Below are 19,998 nucleotides of genomic sequence, written 5' to 3'. Positions count from 1 at the left end.
TCATGTGGCAGCAGCTGTGAATCTGGCCTACTCCACGTCTTTATTAGAGGCAAATCACTTTATTTTTTCCCTGAGTGGCAAAAAAGAGCAAGGGCGCTAGCTGCCACAGCAGTAAATACAAAACTTTGAGGCTGACTAGGGGTAAAAGTTGAGTCTGCTACTGATGCTCTTAAATCCCTATGACCAATGTCAAGGGCGGAAAGTCTCACATCCGGCAACTGATGGTTAACACTACCTGGGTTAGTATTGCGTTCAGCCGGTCCGATTCGCAGTCGATGACCACCTGCCGGTCCTTGCTCTTGTCCAGGTCCTGGAACAGCAGCCGGTAGCCCTCTTCGGTGGTGGTCTGGATGTTGACGGCTGTGACCTGCCAGTTCTTCTCTGCTGCGGTGTCAAGCACCTTCTGTAGGACCGTCAGGCCTGTCAATGGAGAGACAGGAGAACAAGAAACCAGGCTATAACCTATGGCATAGAGCAAAATGATGGGATGCACAGGCAATGTATGTATAGTGGCCCCGCAGGTTCCCTTCTCCCATAATATAATTGCTAAATCATACACAAGCCACTCAACAAAAAGATTCAGTACTAATGACAGTGCAGTTCTGATTTGCTGTCAGTGTCTAGGGGCATTTTGATTTTGGTCTGGGTAGAGAATAAGTACTGGGCCCTGACACACATTCACACTAATTCCTTCTGCTATAGGCTGTCGCTGGGACCCTAGAGCACCAAGCACTCTGCCCTTTGTAGTAATAGCAGAGTAAAGGTGTCCCTTTGGGTGCTGTGACCTTGCTCATGATGAACATACCTTGCGCACGGGTCCCTGGTGACACCAGAGGCTCTATCGTCTAAACCGAATGCTCTCCCATTAAGTAGCATGAAACTTAAACCAGGTTATTTTTCCATAAATAACGAGCATTGGAAAAATATATGTGATCCAACTGCAAACTGTGCCCTTTGTGTAACAATTAGATGCCTACCCTGGACTTTAGACTGAGGTTTTTGCCTCTGCACTGCCTCAGGGCCTTACAGTGAGTGCATAGGACAACACTGGTCTATTCTGCTCACCTTTTACTCTATCTGTTGTTGGTCAAAGCCCAGGAATGGTGATCGCTATAGAGAGTTTCTGCTCTGTATCCCTCTATTTACTGATTGCGTTATAATGTATCTGACACCAACACTCAAACCACATACCGTAGAGGGGTTACGCATTGAACTACTGAACAATTCTCCAGTAGGGGAGCTAAGGAAGCCACAATGACGCATGGATGTTGGTATTATTTCATTAGTTATAGAAATGTTGGTGACGTGAGGCATGAATAATGAGAAATTATGTATTTGCACGTTTTCAGGGGCATTTGGTTTTACTGATGTGTTAGGGGTTAGGAACTCGCGTATGAAGATGACTGTCACACGCATGATAATTCTGCAGCCATGCATTAGCTCATGTGTTATAAATGTCACGCCAAGGACCATCCAGCTCACTTTTCAAATGTGTAACACTGACCCTAAAGCCAATCTTGACATGCAATACAGATGGATGGTTGTCAATGTGCATATGAGAAAGGTGCACAGCCATATGTAGAACCTGCACTCTTTATAGCAATCTTATTGTGGAAGAGTTGGGTATGCCATGTATAGGGCAGAAACAAGAGACATTGCCTCTCAGAATATCATTGCAATGCCCCTTGTAGGAAGGTACATGCAAGCTTAGTTGCAGGGTGCTCTGTGACATGTCAGCCTTTTCACTGCAGAACTGTTCAACATGCCGAGATGTGTATTGCAACAGTGTGTGTACCCTGACCCACCCAGAGCAGACGCAGAACTAGCACAGCATCGCAGTCATGGCGGCATGAAGGTTTGCGGAATATCCTTCCCGACAGCGCAAGATGTCAGCCAAATTCACCCCCCCGCACCCCACCAGTTAATGTTCTCTGATATTGTGTGATACAGGGCTCGATTAGTGCAAGGTTCACTGCCATTACCACTGAAAGTACAAAAGGAAGCAGCGAAGCATGCGTTGCGAGCAGCTAATTGGCTGGAAATCTGAGAGCCTTGGCTGCTTTAGGAGAAGAGGATAATTGCTGATTATCCATGTGCATATTGCAAGGCTCGTCCAGATATGGGAGGACTCACAGAAACAGCACAGCTTCCAGGATGCTCGTATTGGGAGTTAATAACCTTCAGAAAGGGGGATTTGCCGACCACGATATGTTTCCCAGACAACAAAAATACATTTGGGTTAAGAATTTGTAGGTCAGTGTGGTTTCAGGCTGGGTGTACCATGTATAGTTTCCTTTTGCACATTTGAATTTCTTCTCATTCTACATTAACATTCTGCATACTACATGCGGGCCCCAACATGAGACTCAAACCCTTACACAATTCTATGCACAGGTATTTTCTAAAATATTTACCGAAAGTGTCAGAGTCTATGTCTGACTGAAGCACTTCTCTATCGTGCTGATCATTGTTAAGAGCATATGTTGCATTAACCACTAAGCACATTTCAATGTATTTTTCTTTAACAATTATTGTTCCTCCCTATCCCAGGAATGCAGAGTGGGTGATTTATTTAGCCTCCTTTGTTCGTTCATCTATATCTTAAACCTATCCCTCTTGCTAAATATTAATACACATATTATTTTTACAGAGATGGTGTGATGAAGAGCCTTCACCCACATTCATATCATTCATGTCTTGTAATTGAAGCTGCCCTGAAGAAGGCCATGAGACGAAACAATACACATGGTCGTTGATGTTTGACAAAACCCCCAGAGATATAAGAAACATGGAAGATGAGACACTCATACATAGCGCACAGTCCACCTACACACCCACCAAGAGAAACTGCAGTACATTCATTTATTCTGGGCTTTTAACTTACAGGATTCTGGTGTGTATGTAGTGATATCCTTCTTACATTTTATGTAGGTTTTAGCACTACTCCTTGCACTATCGAAATGTCCTGAATTCAAGCGCTTTAGCTATCCCTGTAGGGACTTGAATGCAATAACAAAAAGAACACGGACTCTTATGTTTATATGTGTAATCCTCAAAGGAGGGCCTTTTTAAATGTGAATTCATTTATTTGAAACCCAACACAAACTAAGTTGTCCATGTCTGTAAGATGGTATACAGCCTTTACAACAAAACTTTTACAACGAACTACCATTACAACGCAACTTTTACAACGCAAACTATTACAACGCATAGCGCTGGGGGGCGCTCTAGGATAGGGAATAGGTTAATTTACTATCCAATAACCTTCCCTACTATCCACGGGGACTGGAGTTGGAATAGTAAATTAAACTATTCACTATCCAGCGCCCAAAAGCATTATGCGTTGTAATGGTATGCGTTGTAAAACTTGCGATTGTAGGAGAGTAGGGTCTGCTATCCTATGGTCACCCCAAATTTTTGCTTTTTGCTTCACTGGTTTATGACTTAATGTGGCTGTGGGCCTGCTAATCAGACCCACAGCCTGCTGTTCGCTCTCTAAATTGTAACCCATGTACTTTAGGTGCATAACGAAATTGGAACTGGTTCACCTTATTGGCCCCTGTAACAGTGTACCCAGGTACCCAGGGCATAGGTGCTTCCAAGGCCTACCAGGGGCTGCAGCATGTATTGTGCCACCCCTGGCCTGGCCTCCATATTTGACACAACTGGCTGATCACTCAGCTGGGGTAAGTCGGTGTAACCACCTCTTACTTAGGTGTAGTATGCCTATACCTAACCTAAAATGGACACATATGTTCCTGTCAGCCACTCCTATGGAAGGCCTCATCAATCCTGGAGGCAGAGTGCTTGGAAATATGTGAGATGGTGCTCTGGCATGAGCTGAGCCTATCTGCAGCTTTCGGAACCATGTCCTTTAGCTGTTTCATGATATTGCCATACCATATACTCTTAAGTGCATTATGAACCTCGCGGTTAAATGCTATCTTGGGTTTGGCTTTATCAAAACATGTCGAGTAAGGTGTCATACGAATTGGAATACTACCCCCTCGCCAGTTCTGGCGACGGGGGTAGCATTCCACCCTTCTAGAGGGACACGACATGTACCTAGCCTGAACCCCGGTTAAAGTTAAACAGAGCCTTAGCATCCCAAAATGGATGCTGCCACCACAGACACAAGTCTGACCTCCTGCTGCTGGGAGTCCTTCCAGCGAGGGCAGCTTGGACAAAGGGTTTCCTGCCTGGGGAGGTGCTAGCACCACTCCAGACAGGATTTTGTGTATTGGGAAGGACAGGGCTGAATAGAATCAGACATGCCTGGGGCACACAAGGTGTCCCTGTGCATAGGCCAGTTCAAACCGGTGCTGGGGCTTTCCTGCCCCAGTCCTGGCACGAAACTGGACAAAGGAAAAGGGGTGTAACCACCCCCCTTCCTGGTTCCACCCAGAGGAGGGACCTAGTAGGTGATCCGGCCCCCCAGATTCGAATAAGAGTGGGAGCTGTGTCCTGAGACTTCAGATCATCCTGAATCAACTTGAAATACAGAAGAAGACTGGACTTCGACATTCTGCTGCACAGAAGACGGAAGAGAATCTCCCTTGTGGCCAAGGAGTGACCACCCTGTGAACACAGGCACCAACCAGCAACTTGACGTCTGCTTTGCTGCCGCCTCCCGCTGGAGCCCGAGCCCAGAGCCTAACAAGACCCAGACTCCCAGACTTCTCACCGCCCGATCCACAGTCCCTGCAAAGAAGGGACCCGTGGAGGTACCGAGAGACGTGGGACCGGACATCTTGGAAGACCCCCAAAACGCTGACTGCGCAGCATCAGAGGCACCCTCGTTGCTGTGCTTTGGGCTTTGAAAAGCCCTAACCTCGAGCAGCCTTTGCACCAAAGATCAGCCCCCCAGCATCTCCACAATCTGCGTGGGGCCCTTTTGCACCGTGCCACTCGACGCGCCATCCCGGCCACTTGCCACGTGGCTAGCGGCCATCTTGGCGACGAAACCTACAACTTTCACTGCGGGTCTGGTTGCTCCAGACTTGCCCTTGCTCCTGTAAAAAGGAGTACCTGCTCTGACCTTGCTGGTCCGAGTAACAAGCCTTTTTTGATTCCTGCGTGGCTTGCATTAGCCAAGGCCTGTTTGCTCCAATCAAATTGCCAACACTGCCAACAGCGAGAAGCCTGCGTGGGACAGCTCAGGACCGACTCCTGGATGTCTTCAACCCCTCGTGTCCACGTGGCTGCAGAGAGAAGCTACACCTCGACGCCCGTTTGCACCCGACATCGCCTGGTTCCACTCTGGTTCCACGGTAGTCACTGGCTAGTGACTTTGAACATTATCCCCTCTGCTTTCAGGTCTTCACCTCTTCAGATACACCCTTGGATCCACCGGAACTCTTCACATCGAGCCGCCTGCAGCATCTTCTGCTCCAAGCACCATCGACCTGCGTGACGAAACCCGACACTACTTCGACCCTGTGCACCCGCTTCCTGTGGGTGAGGTAACTCAGCTCCGCCGGTGTTCCCACACTGGTACATACCTCTAGTGTCTGTGTCTCAAGTTTCATTCTTCTAGGTCACTCGGAAGGTTCCTTTTTAACTAACTTTGTAACTTTTACGCACCATTGACATTGCATTGGTAAAGCGTGCACTTTCCGCACTGCACCCGAGTCCGGCGGGCCTTTCCCGACTTCTTCACTGCTAGTCCCGAACAGCTCCAGCGATTCCCCAGGCCCTAGGCCTCTTCACTTTCCCCATAGTGGTTCTTATACCACTATTTTAGTATATGGTTTAGGTGGCCCCTAGGGCTCATCCATAATTGTGCAACTTTTGTGTATTTAAACTGTGTTTTGTTTTAACGCATTTGCTTCTGTGCTCATAAAGAGTATCAGGGATATTTGTAGAAATAAATCTATATATATTTTCAATATTTATCTGTGTGGTGTCCTTTCATTTGGTATTCAAGGGATTGTGTATGGTAAAACAGCTTGCTTCACATGCCTTTACAGAGTTTAGCCTAAGACTGCTTAGTCCATGCTACCCCTAGGATAGCTTGTCTATAAGGTTGACTTTACAACCTGCACCATAAGGGTTGCTTGGCATGGTACAAGGTGATCACTAGAACTAGTGAGCATCATATACCAGGCCAACTTCTCACAGCGATGTAAAGGTAGGCGTTGTAAAAGTATGCGTTGTAATGTCATACATCCCTGTAAGATAACTGGCCAATAACTAATATCTACACAGCATTGGCCTCTTGGGTTTAGTGCTTGTTTCGATCTGTTGATGAGACGTGGGGCCAGCGTGGCCGAAAAAGAATAAAACAGAAGGATATAGATGTCGATGGAACAAGCTGCAATCAATTAGGACGAATCAGGATTAGCCTAGGTAAGGCCAGTGTGCACAGTGGAGTGGTAATGTAACGTGCCATAGTGAGAACTACAGGATGGATTATTTCTGCGTTTGAATGCGCAGGCGCCATTTCGGAGTTGCTGTCGTGAGTTGCGATGAAAAACAAGACTCCCAGAATTCTTCTTGCGGCTGAGAGCTGCGGAGCTCCACCGGTGAAGCCTGTGGGCGACACTGAGCAGCTATTTCACGCCCCCACACAACGCCAAGCATTCCCACAGGCATCATTCTAAAGAGTGACAGTGCTCCCCAATAATGGATTAGTCCACACATCGCCTGCAGCTACATGTGCTGCAGAAAGGGATGTCGAGAGTGTGAACCTACAAAACGACCGGGGGAGGGGGGGTATTAATAGTGCAGCATGTGCAGAGGCACCGAGGCCCAGGGCTGTAAGGGGCAAACTTTAGTGACTATTCTTTATTACCAAACCATGGGATGGGGCCCCAATGTCTTTGTTTGCATTAACGCCTATGGTGCCAACAACTATATTAGTCCTATACTCCACTGGGCCAGGGTCTACAGTAGCACACGTGATCCCAGGTCTCCGCGTGATGACGGGGTTGGGCTGATCCCGATGTCCAGAATGACAAAGGTAGGCGACAATATGTGAGCTGGCTGTCATGGACCACGCCAAAGCTTCTATCTGGCTCATGTTGGAGACTACCTCCCAGCTCCCTCACTCACATGCTGGGAACACAGGGCCAATGGTGGAAGATACTAACCTAGGCTAAGGCAGTAGACAAGGATGGGTTGTGTGCCCACTCACAAAGAGATGCAGACCTGCTAGAATGTACACCAAACACCACACTACCAGTGTATACACATAGAACATGCACTACCTCTGTGTGAACCAGGCAAAGACTCCCTGAGCGCCTGCACCATGCAAGTGACCTACCACTGTATGCACTGCAGACACACTACAGGGCATATTTATGAAACTATAATGCAACGCAGTGTAGCCAGTCATCCTGCTGCGCTGCGTTCCAGGGAAAGGGCAGGAATGTACCATATCCTTTACAATATGCTGCATTCCTGTCCTTTCCCCTGCGCTGGTGCACAACCGTCTGCCTAGCGCTAATGCAGGCACCCTTGAATCATGATGCAAGGTTGCCTGCGTTGCAAGCAGGATTGTTTTTGTGCAGGAAGGAGCCCCCTTCCTGAACAAAAAACATTCCCGAGAGGCATTTTCCTCTTTCTATGTGTGCTGCAGAGTGCAGAATGCAGCACACATAGAAAGAGGAAGTAATAGAGGAGAAATAAATATATTTCTCCTCGTTAAGCCTCCATTGAGAAGGTGTATCTTTTTGGCTCATTCCCAGATCTACCAGTAATGGTAACTTTGGGAATGCATCAAAATCCATGGGAGTTGTGTGGGAACACCGATGCAATGCCAATGGAATGTCTTCCCAGGGTAAAGTAATGCAGCAGCGATTTGAGCTGCATTGCATTGCTCCACATTTATGAAGCCACTCAAGGCCACGCCAAGCGGCCTTTGCGTGGCTTCATAAATCACATTTTGGGCTTGCATCCTGCTTGCACAATGTTGTGTGGTGCAAGAGCGATGCACCTCCCTTTGTAAATAAGCCTCTGCTTATGTATTTACCATGCATGGACCACATGAGTGCATGTTACATGAATAGATAGCACCAGAATATTCCTAAGGCATGTGTGACACTTTCACAGTATGCACCAGCAATAGGCACTAGTAGTTTCTGCGCATTCACATTCACAGTGCCTATATTAACTGCACACACAGACTACCAACAAAGTACATCCAGCAAGCTACAGCTCTGCTATAACACATGGAGGTGAAAAACCAGGTTGTCACTTTCCTTGGCCAGATGACCCTGCAGGTTTGTTCATCTCAGGTTTAGAATCACTATGCAGATGGTGCCTATGATTGGCTGAGGGCAAGAAGATTCTGGTGCAGAAGTGTTGTGTACTGGCACAAGATACCGTTGTATTCCCTATTCTTGCCAGCACCAAAATGTCTGGACAGGGATTTTGACTCCATAGGTGGCCTGAATTAAAGCTATGGATGATGTAATTACCCTGATTGACTGGTGTCTAATGCGCTGCATTTAATCTGATATGACCCCCACTGACCCCTGGAGCTATCCTACAGCAAGTGTAAAAGGTACACTGAACTATGCCTAAATAAATGACCTATCCTTCCTGGACCAGAGTTGCATGCTGTCTATTACCTCAAGGCTGATGACCAAACCTGAAGCACTTCCTGAATATTTGCTGCAGTCTGCTTAGGTCCTGTTTGGAACCCTAGCCAAGAGGGGACCCCAAGCAGACTAAGAGACAAGAGAAGATGCTTAAGACTAAAGAGTGCCTTCACTCGCCACCAAAGATACCCCACAAGAGAGAGTGGGGAGCCACCACACTCACAGCAGAAATGCAGGTGAGCTGGTACCCAGGAGCATTGACAGTGCCTAGCGAGCACGCTCCTCTGAGAAACCCATTAGATAAAGAGGTGAAGCCCCTCTTACCCATCACCTGCGCCCACTGACCTCTGTCCTGCTAGTGCAAGTTTATGTCTCCAACCAGTTTTGGCCTGCCTGCTGGATGGGTGTTCCGGAGTCACACAGAGGGTTCCCCCTTAACCCGAAGAGCTTTGTAAGGCTTCAGCCAATGGCCAGATCCAGCACCCCAACTCCTAACCTCCGACCAGGGGGTGCCCTTGTTGAATTTAGATTATGCCTGCATCTGAGAAACTGCCATGCCAACAGGAGAAATCTACATTTTTGCCCATCTTGAGTTGAGTTTACTTCAGGCAGACTTTGGCTTATGTCACATAATAACCCATAAGAAGTTAAGAATTGGCTGGGGGGCAGGAGGGTCAAACCTTTATTTAGAGTGACAAAATGCAGGAAATGACTGGTAATTATATCACCAAACATTTATTCTGAGTAATGATTTATTATCCCGTTTGGAAAGCATTATTGCATTACATATACGGTTAAAGCACATCACAGTATTGAAAATGTGTCGCTTTACCTCTAGCAAAGCATTGGCACCGCACAAATCCATAAAATCTTGTGCAAAGTTTAGTCAGGGTTTTAAATCTGTTCCAGGTCATGATGGATTGCTTATCGGCAGTGAGGGGGGGTGAGGGGATGGTATCCGGCGTCTGTTAGTTGAAGTTGTCGTAGAGGACCTTGATCTTCAGATGTAAGTAGGAACTGATGTGACACACTTGGTCATGTGCTGTGAGTCCTTAATTGTCTGTGTACAACACGTGCAGAAGCACTGTCAAATAGGCACCAGGGGAAATTTAGATTATGCCATCATAACCTCGCGTAATTCCCGTATCGGCATGGTAAACCAGTCACGTGAAATTACGCTATTAGGTCATGTTGCGTAATTACGTGTATATATATTGAACATTGTATTGTCTTTTTTGTAGTGTCTTGTGCTCCATTTGCAAGGCTGAGAGTATTAGACGTACACTGATGTTTACACCTCCTGAGCAACCGCGGCCCGTGGAGGGAGTTGCGGTGATGCAGAGAGGCGGGGTGGGGCAGGGTAGGGGTGCTGATACCGGAGTATGGATAATTGGAGGTAAGTAAACAATGTAATTAATTAAACGGATTTCGTAGCACGCCCTGCATCATATTTTGCGACGCAGGCCGTGCTACGAAATTCGTTTTTATTAATTAAATTGTTAACTTACCTTCAATTCTCCATACTCCGGTTTTTAGCACCCCCCACCCCGCCTCTCTGCCCCACCGCAACACCGTCCACGGGCCGCGGCCGAGTATAAATGTGATCATTCACAGGCACCAGGACATTTATGAGCCCACATGTCCAATTATAGCAGAGCTGCTCCTTTACTTTTCTTTTCGCTGTTTCATCTTTCTAGGCCGCGAAAGACTTTTGCACATGCTAATTAACTCAGACTTAGATGTGACCTTCAATGTGTTTTTCGTATAAAATTAAATGAAATAGATTAAAAAATAAAGACAAGACACTGGCGCGGATCTGATGCTAAGGAGACTTTGTATGAAATGTGCTCAGGTCTTAGAGGGGAGAAACTCGTCGCAGTGCATTACTGACACCTTGGGTCCATTTACGGTATGACAAGTCCAGGTGCAAGCAGGTAGCAAGATTCGCTGAGTTTAAGAGACAAGTACTTAACAGTCAAAGTGGTATTTTTCATTCGACAGTGACACCTAGGTACTCATAAAGTTTAGCAGTAACAGACACGTGTGCGTTTACAGGAATGTGTCACTGTATGACTAAGGGAAATTAAGGAAGGAAAGAAAATACATCATACATGCCAACATTTGTGCAACTGGAATGAGGGAGGTTTTGAAAGCAAATCGAGGGAATTTATATTGAAGTGGAGGACATTTTAGGCAGGAGACAAGTACAAAAAATCCCTTTTGAGCTTAAATAATTGGGGGTCTCCATCCTGAGTCGGGTCTGATGGCATGTATGATACATACTCTACTAGGGCAATAGTGATGCATGTGAAGGGTTGGCACTGGAAAAGATCTTGGAGGCATCAGAAAAATGCCTCTAAATCACTGAAATTTGGGGACAATCAGACGATGGTTCAATTGCTGACTGGAAGAAACAGACCCCTCCCCCCCAGCCCCCCCCACACACATTTGAAGCAGTGGCACTTAGTAGCCACTCGAAACATGAGTTTTAGCTGATGGCCCGGAGGGCGCAGACAAGTAACAGCACAACAGTGACCACTAGAGGTCCATTACAGAATGGCAACTGCTGCGATGTCACTGAGAGTATATAAATACAGGTGCAGTGTTGACACGCAGTGGTCTGTCTTGAGCGGTGCAAAACACACTGATACATCATCACATAGCCAGCTGTGGATTTAAACGTAAATTACTCCTCCCGGCCGCAAGGGGTCACTGTAGTGTGTTTGTGCCCTTGAACTTGAGGGACAGCTCTGGTATTACAGAAATGTTTTCTTACTAGATGGCATGCTTCTGGTGTCAGACCATTGACAGGATCTGAAGGGGAAGGTGTAGTGGACAAAAGCCATTCAAACTAAACAGGCGCGGTCGGTAGTGGGAGTACCTTCCGGGCGGTGACGTGACGAAGGGGAGGGGCAGAGTGGGGGGTACTAATCTGTGGATTATGGAGCCTTACGGGTAAGTAAACATATATATAAATAAAACAAATTTTGTTTCACCCACTGCATCGCATTTGGGGATGCAGTGCATGCAATGAAATTCGTTTTATTTATTTATATGTTTACTTACCTGTAAAGCTCCGTAATCCATAGATTACAACCACCCACCCTGCCCCTCCCCATGTCCCCGCCCAGCAGGTCCTCCCACTAGCGACTGCGGCTGCTAAGTAGGCCTCCGATATATGGTCCTCAAAGTACACAAACAACCTCTGTAGTGGCTAAACATGTGAGCGCTTATTCCAATGTGTTGACAACGCCGTCTTACCTCGGTCAGCATCGTAGATGTATACAAACTTCTTCCACTTGTAGTGCTCAATGACGCTGATGAGGGCATCCTGCAGCTCCGGTCGCAGCTGCAGGACAAACTGGTTAGAGGCGTCAACGGGGAAGCTGGGGGTGATGAAGCAGACGTGCAAAGCCCCACAGAAGGACGTCAACATGTTGACGGTCTTCCGGTCGTAGAAGCCAAAGATAGCGTAGACGCCCTTGGAGAACTGCGAGCAGACTGTGAGAGAGGGAGAGAGAGAAGGAAGGTGAGTACGAATGGTGGAAGGCAGCCTCGTGACCCCCCCCTTGCTTGTCCAGGTAGACTGCCTCTAGTGACAGGACCTCGAGCGCTTATGGGGCCCGCCCACCCACTCTGTATGATACAAACATGGCGCAGAGTGGCGTTAGACCAATTTTTAGGTGGGGCTGCCAATCAGCGTTATATCACTGAAACCATAGGAATTGTGAAAGATCTCAGCGTCATACAAAAAACACAAGTATATAAAAGTTACCACGCCCATTCAGCAGGAGAGTGGTACAGGTGTGGTATGTAGCTGGGGGTGCATTTTGGTGCCCTGGTGAGGTAGCTTGCTGCCATTTATAGGCATTACATTTTTAGTTCAAATGGTCTTTAAATTTGCATAGACATGCAGTTTTACTAGTAAAATATATAGTGCAAAAATAAATATGTGTAGAAATCGGGTTTTAGAGAATATTTATCACCAAGTAAAGTGACTTGATTTCTTTTGCTTCTATTAAAATCTATTTTTCAATCACACCTCAGAATTACAAAAAAGTGCTTCTTTGTGCTTTCCTAATTTTTGATATAGTTCGAAAGATGTGCATACTTAATTTCCCGATCTTTCTGGTTGGCTGGGCCGGTGTGCAAGCCAAGCAGAACCTACCATTCCTTTCAGGGTTAGGTGATTACACTTACTGTAAAATCTGCGCTCACCCTTGGGTAGCTTGGCACTGAGCATTCAGGGTTATCACTGAGACAATGTGTAATGCATTGGCACAGCACTCTCACACAATAAATACACTGAACATCACAAGAGAGACTTCACACGTAGTGTATGTAAATTAAGATTGTATTCAACACACACATTAACACAACATGAACATCATGTATTTCTGGACATAAATCACACTTGGAAATATTACTAGCATTACTAGGCCCAACAGTGTTAAAATGACATCAGTAACATGTGCACTTGGGAAAAATCCTATTTTACCCGAGCACCCTTATGCGGTGCGATACATTGTCAGAACTGGGCCCACTCCGGCAAATAACACAATTCAAATCCACACATTCCTAGGGTGCACCCCGAGGTCACAATGATATCAGGAAAGTGTACACACAGGAATTTATAACACTTTTTAGCAGCACAGTGGGCAAAGGCGGCACAGGTAAAACCAATGTCAGAACAGAGTATTTGTTAGTTAATGAAACAGACAGGTAAAACAATACCGCTACACAGTGCAACTATTAGCAGTCTGTTCTCATGCAGCACACTCCTACACTCACACAGCACTATAACATGGTGCCTTGCAAAGGATAGCGGAAAGTCCGTATGACGCACACTCTCACACACAAGCACCCAGCACCGTAGCACGGTGCAAATGATATCTGGCAGGTCAGTTGATAATATGAATGTGGACCCTGTGGCACAATCACCCCCACACCTCTTAGTACCCCCCCCCACTACTTCGCCCACAGGTTAGAGTCAAAATCCCCCACCCCTTACTATACCGGTTTAAGGCCGGAGTCACACTAAGTCATTGGCCCAGGGTAGAAGGCTGGAGTAACTATCAGGGTAACCAAGCAACAGTCAACAAATGGGGGTTGGCCACCAATTGGGAAGTTCACTGACTTCATGTGGAGCAGAAATGGGCTAGAGGCTGTCCCAGTTCAACCAAGGGGGCCCTCAATTTGCATTCCTGCGCCAGTCCAGGTCTGCGAAGCACAGGTGGATCACGCAGGCTCTTTACCGGCTTCCGATCACTCTTGGAAGTGTTTCTCAGCCCATTCACGAACTCTCACCATCCAGGCCTGATCTGGGCGATACTACCTGGCTACACAAAGTTGTAGGACCGGGTGAGGTGAAGGCATTTGATTTGGCGCACTGAAGGCAAGACGGAACACTTGGTGAAAGGGCGAGGTACCGCTGTCCCGCACCCCATGAGAAGTGATACACAACATCTGGTGTCCGTTGATCTGAGTCGCAACAGACAATATCGTCACAATGAACCATGAGTCGGGTTCTATGTACCTCCCTGGAAATGAGACACAGCATCTGGTTCATGATGATCTCAGTTATGTTATGTTATGTTACTGGGTATTTATAGAGTGTGCGGCTATTCCTGAGAGTGTCCCGGCGCTAAAGCGACCCCTTAACAGAACAGTGCACACAACAGCCGGTAAACCTTGTCTAATGTTGGAATAGCCAAGTTTTTAATTTTCTCCTGAAACTAAGGAAATCCTGTACCTGTTTCAGGGAGGATTGCAGGTTGTTCCATAGCTTTGAGGCTGCCGCCTGGAATGAGCGACCCCCATACGACAACGAAATAACTTTAGCACGATCGACAATCGCATGGTCGAAGACCTGGATGGAGCATAGGGTTGAATTCTATTCCTAATATAAGAAGCCCCTATGTTATGAAAGGCCTTGAAGGCCAGCACCAGGGCTTTAAAGTCTACCCTCTTTCGCATGGGGAGCCAGTGCAGGGACATCAGATGAGGCGTCGTATGTGTCCTGGGGACAACCATGAGTACGGCTCTTGCTGCGGTGTTTTATACCACCTGCAGGCGGACTAATAAGTAATCAGGAAGGCCTAAGTACAAATTGTTAACATAGTTCAACCTCGACGTGATCAAGGCTTCGACCACTGTTTTCCTATGCATGACCAGACAATCCAGTCACAAGGAACCGAAAGTTGGGTTTGCCGTACCTCCTTGGAAATGAGGCACAACTTCTGGTGCACGATGATCCAATTTGTACAAATCAAGTCCCAATCAGCCAAGTTCAGTAGTACTGTACGAGGTAGAGTTAGTCACTAAAACAGATGTACCCTCCCTCTGTGGGTTGCAACCTGTGAATCAGACACCGCCCATTATGAGCAGGCACTATGCAGTGGCACGAGGGAGATGCAGCACAGATGACCCATCAGGCCAGATTGAGTCTTGCAACTGGTGAATTCACTCTCACCGTGGAGACACTTGTGCGTGCTGAAGACCCTCGATGCAGGGGCCACACTCCCTAGATGTGGGCATGGTTTGGGGCTCTGCACAAGGCAAGACGATCTCCAGGCACAATACTTAGTTCCACCCTTACACCGCGCTGCAGTCAGGCTTCAGCAGATGAAGTAGGCGCTTAAAAGGGCACCCCTCTCCTGGTGAAACACGTAGACAATGTAGGTCCCTCGTAGGAGGTCTATGATGCCCTTGAGACTGCCACAAAGAACAGAGGGCAAGCCAACAAGCACCTGGAGTGCACATTTCCGGGTGCCACACAGCAGCAGGTAGTCAGCTAAGACCATACACAATTCAGGTAGGGCTCATGGTCCCTTCCAATGGCAGTCTCCTCCTTGTGCACAACAGATTCCTTTGGCAGTATGCACCAGGTAGGCCAGAATGTATGGTCCCACGTCCCCATAAGTGTATCTCTGCACTGCTGAAGTGTGTCTCCCCTAAATTTCAGTCCTGTCTGCAATGAGGCCTTGGAATGCAGATCATAATCTTCAGTAGGACCATGATCTGGCTTCCCAGCGGCCAAGTGTCAAAACCTCTTCCTCCAATCTATCCCAGCAGGTCCTCAATTGGCAGAGGTTTGTCATTCCGGTTGCATGCCCAATATTTATGGCTGACTCTGGGGAATGCACAGATGTGCTCCTCCAGTGTGGACTGCAGTAAAACTAAAAGGCACACAAAAGAGTTTAGCGCAGTGAAATGCCCACTTTCTAGAAGAGGCATTTCTAAGCTATTAATGACAAATCCACCTTACCACAAGGGAGGATTGGTCATTGTGAATCCAATGATAGTAAACAACATGAGGCTGCGCTACTGTAAGCCACCACTGCAGTTTAAAGTAATCTCAGCCATTCCCCCATGGTAACCCATGGGTAGAGCAGACCTCATAGGTAGTGAAAACACACATGGGGGTTCTTAATAATAATAATAATACTGACATTTATAAAGCGCGATCAGCTACCTCACAAGGAGGTGTCCCGGCGCTAAGTGAGCAACTCTTGTTAGGCAGGAAAAACAAAAAAAAGGAGGGAGAGTGCTTATCTTTTCTGGGCAAATAAGATAACTACTTGACTACTTCCTTTTTGAAATTATTTTGGCCACCATGAGTGTGGAAGGGTATGCTCAGACATGAGTCCCTTGCTCACTGCACCATCAGGATTCAAGCAAGCCGGGCCGAAGACGGCTGTAATGCCAGAAACCGGTCCCCGGAAGCTTGTTTCCTTTCCAGTGAAGAATTGGCTTGGTAGTTTGGTCTGCCCTGTTCCCATGATGCACTGGGCCAGGGACAGACTAATTTGCATATACCCAGGTTCTGAACTGGGATGGTGCAGTGAGCTAAAAAACGGTGATGGATCAAGCCCTGATCTGTTGACTGGGTAGGAGTGTTCTGATTAACTCAGATACTCTGTCCATCACCACCCCCTTTTTGAAATTATTTTGGCCACCATGAGTGTGGAAGGGTATGCTCAGACATGAGTCGCTTGCTCACTGCACCATCAGGATTCAAGCAAGCCGGGCCGAAGACGGCTGTAATGCCAGAAACCGGTCCCCGGAAGCTTGTTTCCTTTCCAGTGAAGAATTGGCTTGGTAGTTTGGTCTGCCCTGTTCCCATGATGCACTGGGCCAGGGACAGACTAATTTGCATATAGCCAGGTTCTGAACTGGGATGGTGCAGTGAGCTAAAAAACGGTGATGGATCAAGCCCTGATCTGTTGACTGGGTAGGAGTGTTCTGATTAACTCAGATACTCTGTCCATCACCACCCCCTTTTTGAAATTATTTTGGCCACCATGAGTGTGGAAGGGTATGCTCAGACATGAGTCCCTTGCTCACTGCACCATCAGGATTCAAGCAAGCCGGGCCGAAGACGGCTGTAATGCCAGAAACCGGTCTCCGGAAGCTTGTTTCCTTTCCAGTGAAGAATTGGCTTGGTAGTTTGGTCTGCCCTGTTCCCATGATGCACTGGGCCAGGGACAGACTAATTTGCATATAGCCAGGTTCTGAACTGGGATGGTGCAGTGAGCTAAAAAACGGTGATGGATCAAGCCCTGATCTGTTGACTGGGTAGGAGTGTTCTGATTAACTCAGATACTCTGTCCATCACCACCCCCTTTTTGAAATTATTTTGGCCACCATGAGTGTGGAAGGGTATGCTCAGACATGAGTCCCTTGCTCACTGCACCATCAGGATTCAAGCAAGCCGGGCCGAAGACAGCTGTAATGCCAGAAACCGGTCCCCGGAAGCTTGTTTCCTTTCCAGTGAAGAATTGGCTTGGGAGTTTGGTCTGCCATGTTCCCATGATGCACTGGGCCAGGGACAGACTAATTTGCATATAGCCAGGTTCTGAACTGGGATGGTGCAGTGAGCTAAAAAACGGTGATGGATCAAGCCCTGATCTGTTGACTGGGTAGGAGTGTTCTGATTAACTCAGATACTCTGTCCATCACCACCCCCTTTTTGAAATTACTTGACTACTTCGGCATGGAACACACATGTGTACCTGTCCTGCCTTTTACCTATCACTTACTCCACACTCCCAGGGCTCACCCTAGGGGTGCTCTAGCATTAGTGAAAGGCACCCTCAGCATTGGCAAATGATTTGGGCCAACCTGAGCATAAGTGCAATGCGAACACAGGCCTGCAATGGCAGGCTTGCTACCAGTTTAAAAACATCAGGTAAGCACCACTTCCTAACATGTGTATGAAGGGTGCACGCACACACGTTCACACTGCATTACAGTAGGAAAGTGCCTAGAGTCCTCAGGCCACAACAAGAGAATTAGCCAAACCCATCGGGAAAAACAAAAAGTTTAGGAAGACACTACCTCAGTAGCTGGTCTAACACCAATGTATTTAATTGTTGGTGTGTGTTAGACATGCTACAGTCTTTACTTTTATTTCCTGTACCCCAGAAGTACTGCCAGATAGAACACTTTTACAATATAATCGCACTTTGCAGTAGAGAAATAAAAGTACAGTCCAGTTTCTGAAAAAGCAGCAATTTGTCAGCAGATGTAGCCTGATATTTGTGCTTTGTCTTTGAACGGGCGGCAAATGTGACAAGATACATACAAAATTGAAAGGCATCTTTATTGCTCATTCACCTTCTGAACTCCAGCATGATTGTTTCCAGAGTTGCTGCAGCACCCCCAGCACCTATGATGAGGTGAGAGCCTACAAAGCTTGATGCAGGCAGTTCACATGGATCTGTGATACATGCCTCATTGAACACTGTTATTAGAACATCAAAGGACTGCGTGACTTATTCAAAAAATTAAAAAACACTAGAAACAGGTAGAACAACAAGGATCTTTACAATCTCCCACACTGTGCTTTCAGTCAAATCACCTGGGGTCTACATGCTGCTTACACACTCTGCATTACTGTTGGGGTCTGCCAGGCACCCACACATACTGCACTACAGTGGGGGCAGTTGGGGTCGGCCATACACGCCCCCACAGACTTCCACACACTGCTCATCAGTGGAGACAACTAGGGTCTGCCAGACACACACACATACACACTGCTCATCAGTGGGGACAGCTAGGGTCTGCCAGACACACACACACACACACTGCTCATCAGTGGGGACAGCTAGGGTCTGCCAGACACACACATGCGTGCGTACACACACACACACACACACACCCACACTGCACTAGGGGCAGCTATGTTTTCTAAGGCACCCCACACACAATGTGTGATGCAGACAGTATCATTAGGACAGTGGCGTAATGAAACGTGAGTGGGGGCACCCTGCAAAGTGCATGGAGAGGCCCCATTCTGGACTCCAGGGGGTCCTTTGTTATGCCCCTGCCTTGTGATCCTCCCAATCTCCAAATGCACTCACACGCTCTGTTTATCTCAACAAAACAGCAACAGATAGCACCTCTTCTGCTTTCAGAAATAAGGGGGTGGTGCAGGTAGACACAGGAAGACACAGGAAGGATATCAGTCAAATATTTATACAATCAGCTGAACTTTCAGCTCTTTCTCAGAACCCTTTTACACACAAGTAAGGGCAGGATGTTGCATGAATTATAAAGAGCTGAGTAAAAGCAAGTAATTTATGCCGCACAAAATCAAAAAGGAGACTGTATAAAACAAGTTCCATTAATTACATTCAAGCACACTGCTTGCATGTTATAACCTTGAGTGCTGTTAAATTCACCTATCCCAAGAGACTTCACAACCACAACAAACACAGTGCTTAATGTGAGCTGGTGGTTGAAGGTGGGGCCCCTGGCGCTCAATTTTGCAGACCAGTATTTATTTTTAATCATCAGACTTTGACCCAGAACAAGAGAGGGAAAAGTTGAAAAAAAAGGAAAGAAATAGGAAGAGAAAAATGGAAAACAGTGGCAAAGGCGGAAAACTGAGGTGAAACAGAAACTACTGGAGAGTTATGTATGATCAGGGAGAGTATGTTGGTAGATGGAAGAGTCATGAGGGGCACTAAAGACTAGACACCTTGATATTTGGCACAGTAAAATACAGCCTTGATAGTCAGCAAGGTGAAATAAGGACTAGGCTGCCTTGATATTTGGCACAGTGAAATACAGCCAAATAAGAACTAGGCACCCTTGATAGTAAGCAACTCCATCCTTAGAAAGCAGAGCTGGTGGGCTTTTTATTAAAATGTGAGCCTTATTATTTTACAGATGAAGCACTGGGCAAATCTCTGCATTGACACGATATATACATATTGCTATTGGCCACTTCATAAACATCAATTTATAATTGTGAACTCTACTCCTAGCCTTCACAGTAACCCTGCCACTAGGACTAATCCTAAAGAGAACAGTAACCTATACCTTAAGATTGGCCTACACCTCCTCCTTATCCTATCCCTTAATATTACTCTAAAACTAACCTTAACTCTAATAATTTTCCTGACAATAAACATAAACTTCACCATAACAGTATATGTACGCTACTCTC

The 19,998-nt window shown here is 46.8% G+C and overlaps 1 protein-coding gene across 4 annotated transcripts in view; it reads right to left on the bottom strand.

Moving 5' to 3' along the window:
* GRIA1 (glutamate ionotropic receptor AMPA type subunit 1) overlaps nucleotides 1-19,998 on the bottom strand; it is a 559,324-nt gene that overhangs the window by 252,465 nt on the left and 286,861 nt on the right. For 2 of the 4 annotated variants that reach the window (XM_078653641.1, XM_078653640.1), the window contains exons 3-4: nucleotides 11,805-12,044; nucleotides 233-420 (exon numbers count right to left, since the gene is read on the bottom strand). In XM_078653641.1, coding sequence (XP_078509767.1) covers nucleotides 233-420; nucleotides 11,805-12,044 — 428 coding nt within the window. The remainder of the gene's footprint in view (nucleotides 1-232; nucleotides 421-11,804; nucleotides 12,045-19,998) is intronic. The other 2 variants (XM_078653642.1, XM_078653643.1) reach the window with 1 other exon arrangement.

Source organism: Lissotriton helveticus, chromosome 7, assembly GCF_964261635.1.
Source record: "Lissotriton helveticus chromosome 7, aLisHel1.1, whole genome shotgun sequence".
In the NCBI taxonomy this organism is placed as follows: domain Eukaryota; kingdom Metazoa; phylum Chordata; class Amphibia; order Caudata; family Salamandridae; genus Lissotriton; species Lissotriton helveticus.
Note: the sequence above shows the minus strand (reverse complement) of the source record. Positions and strands in the feature narration are given on the sequence as shown.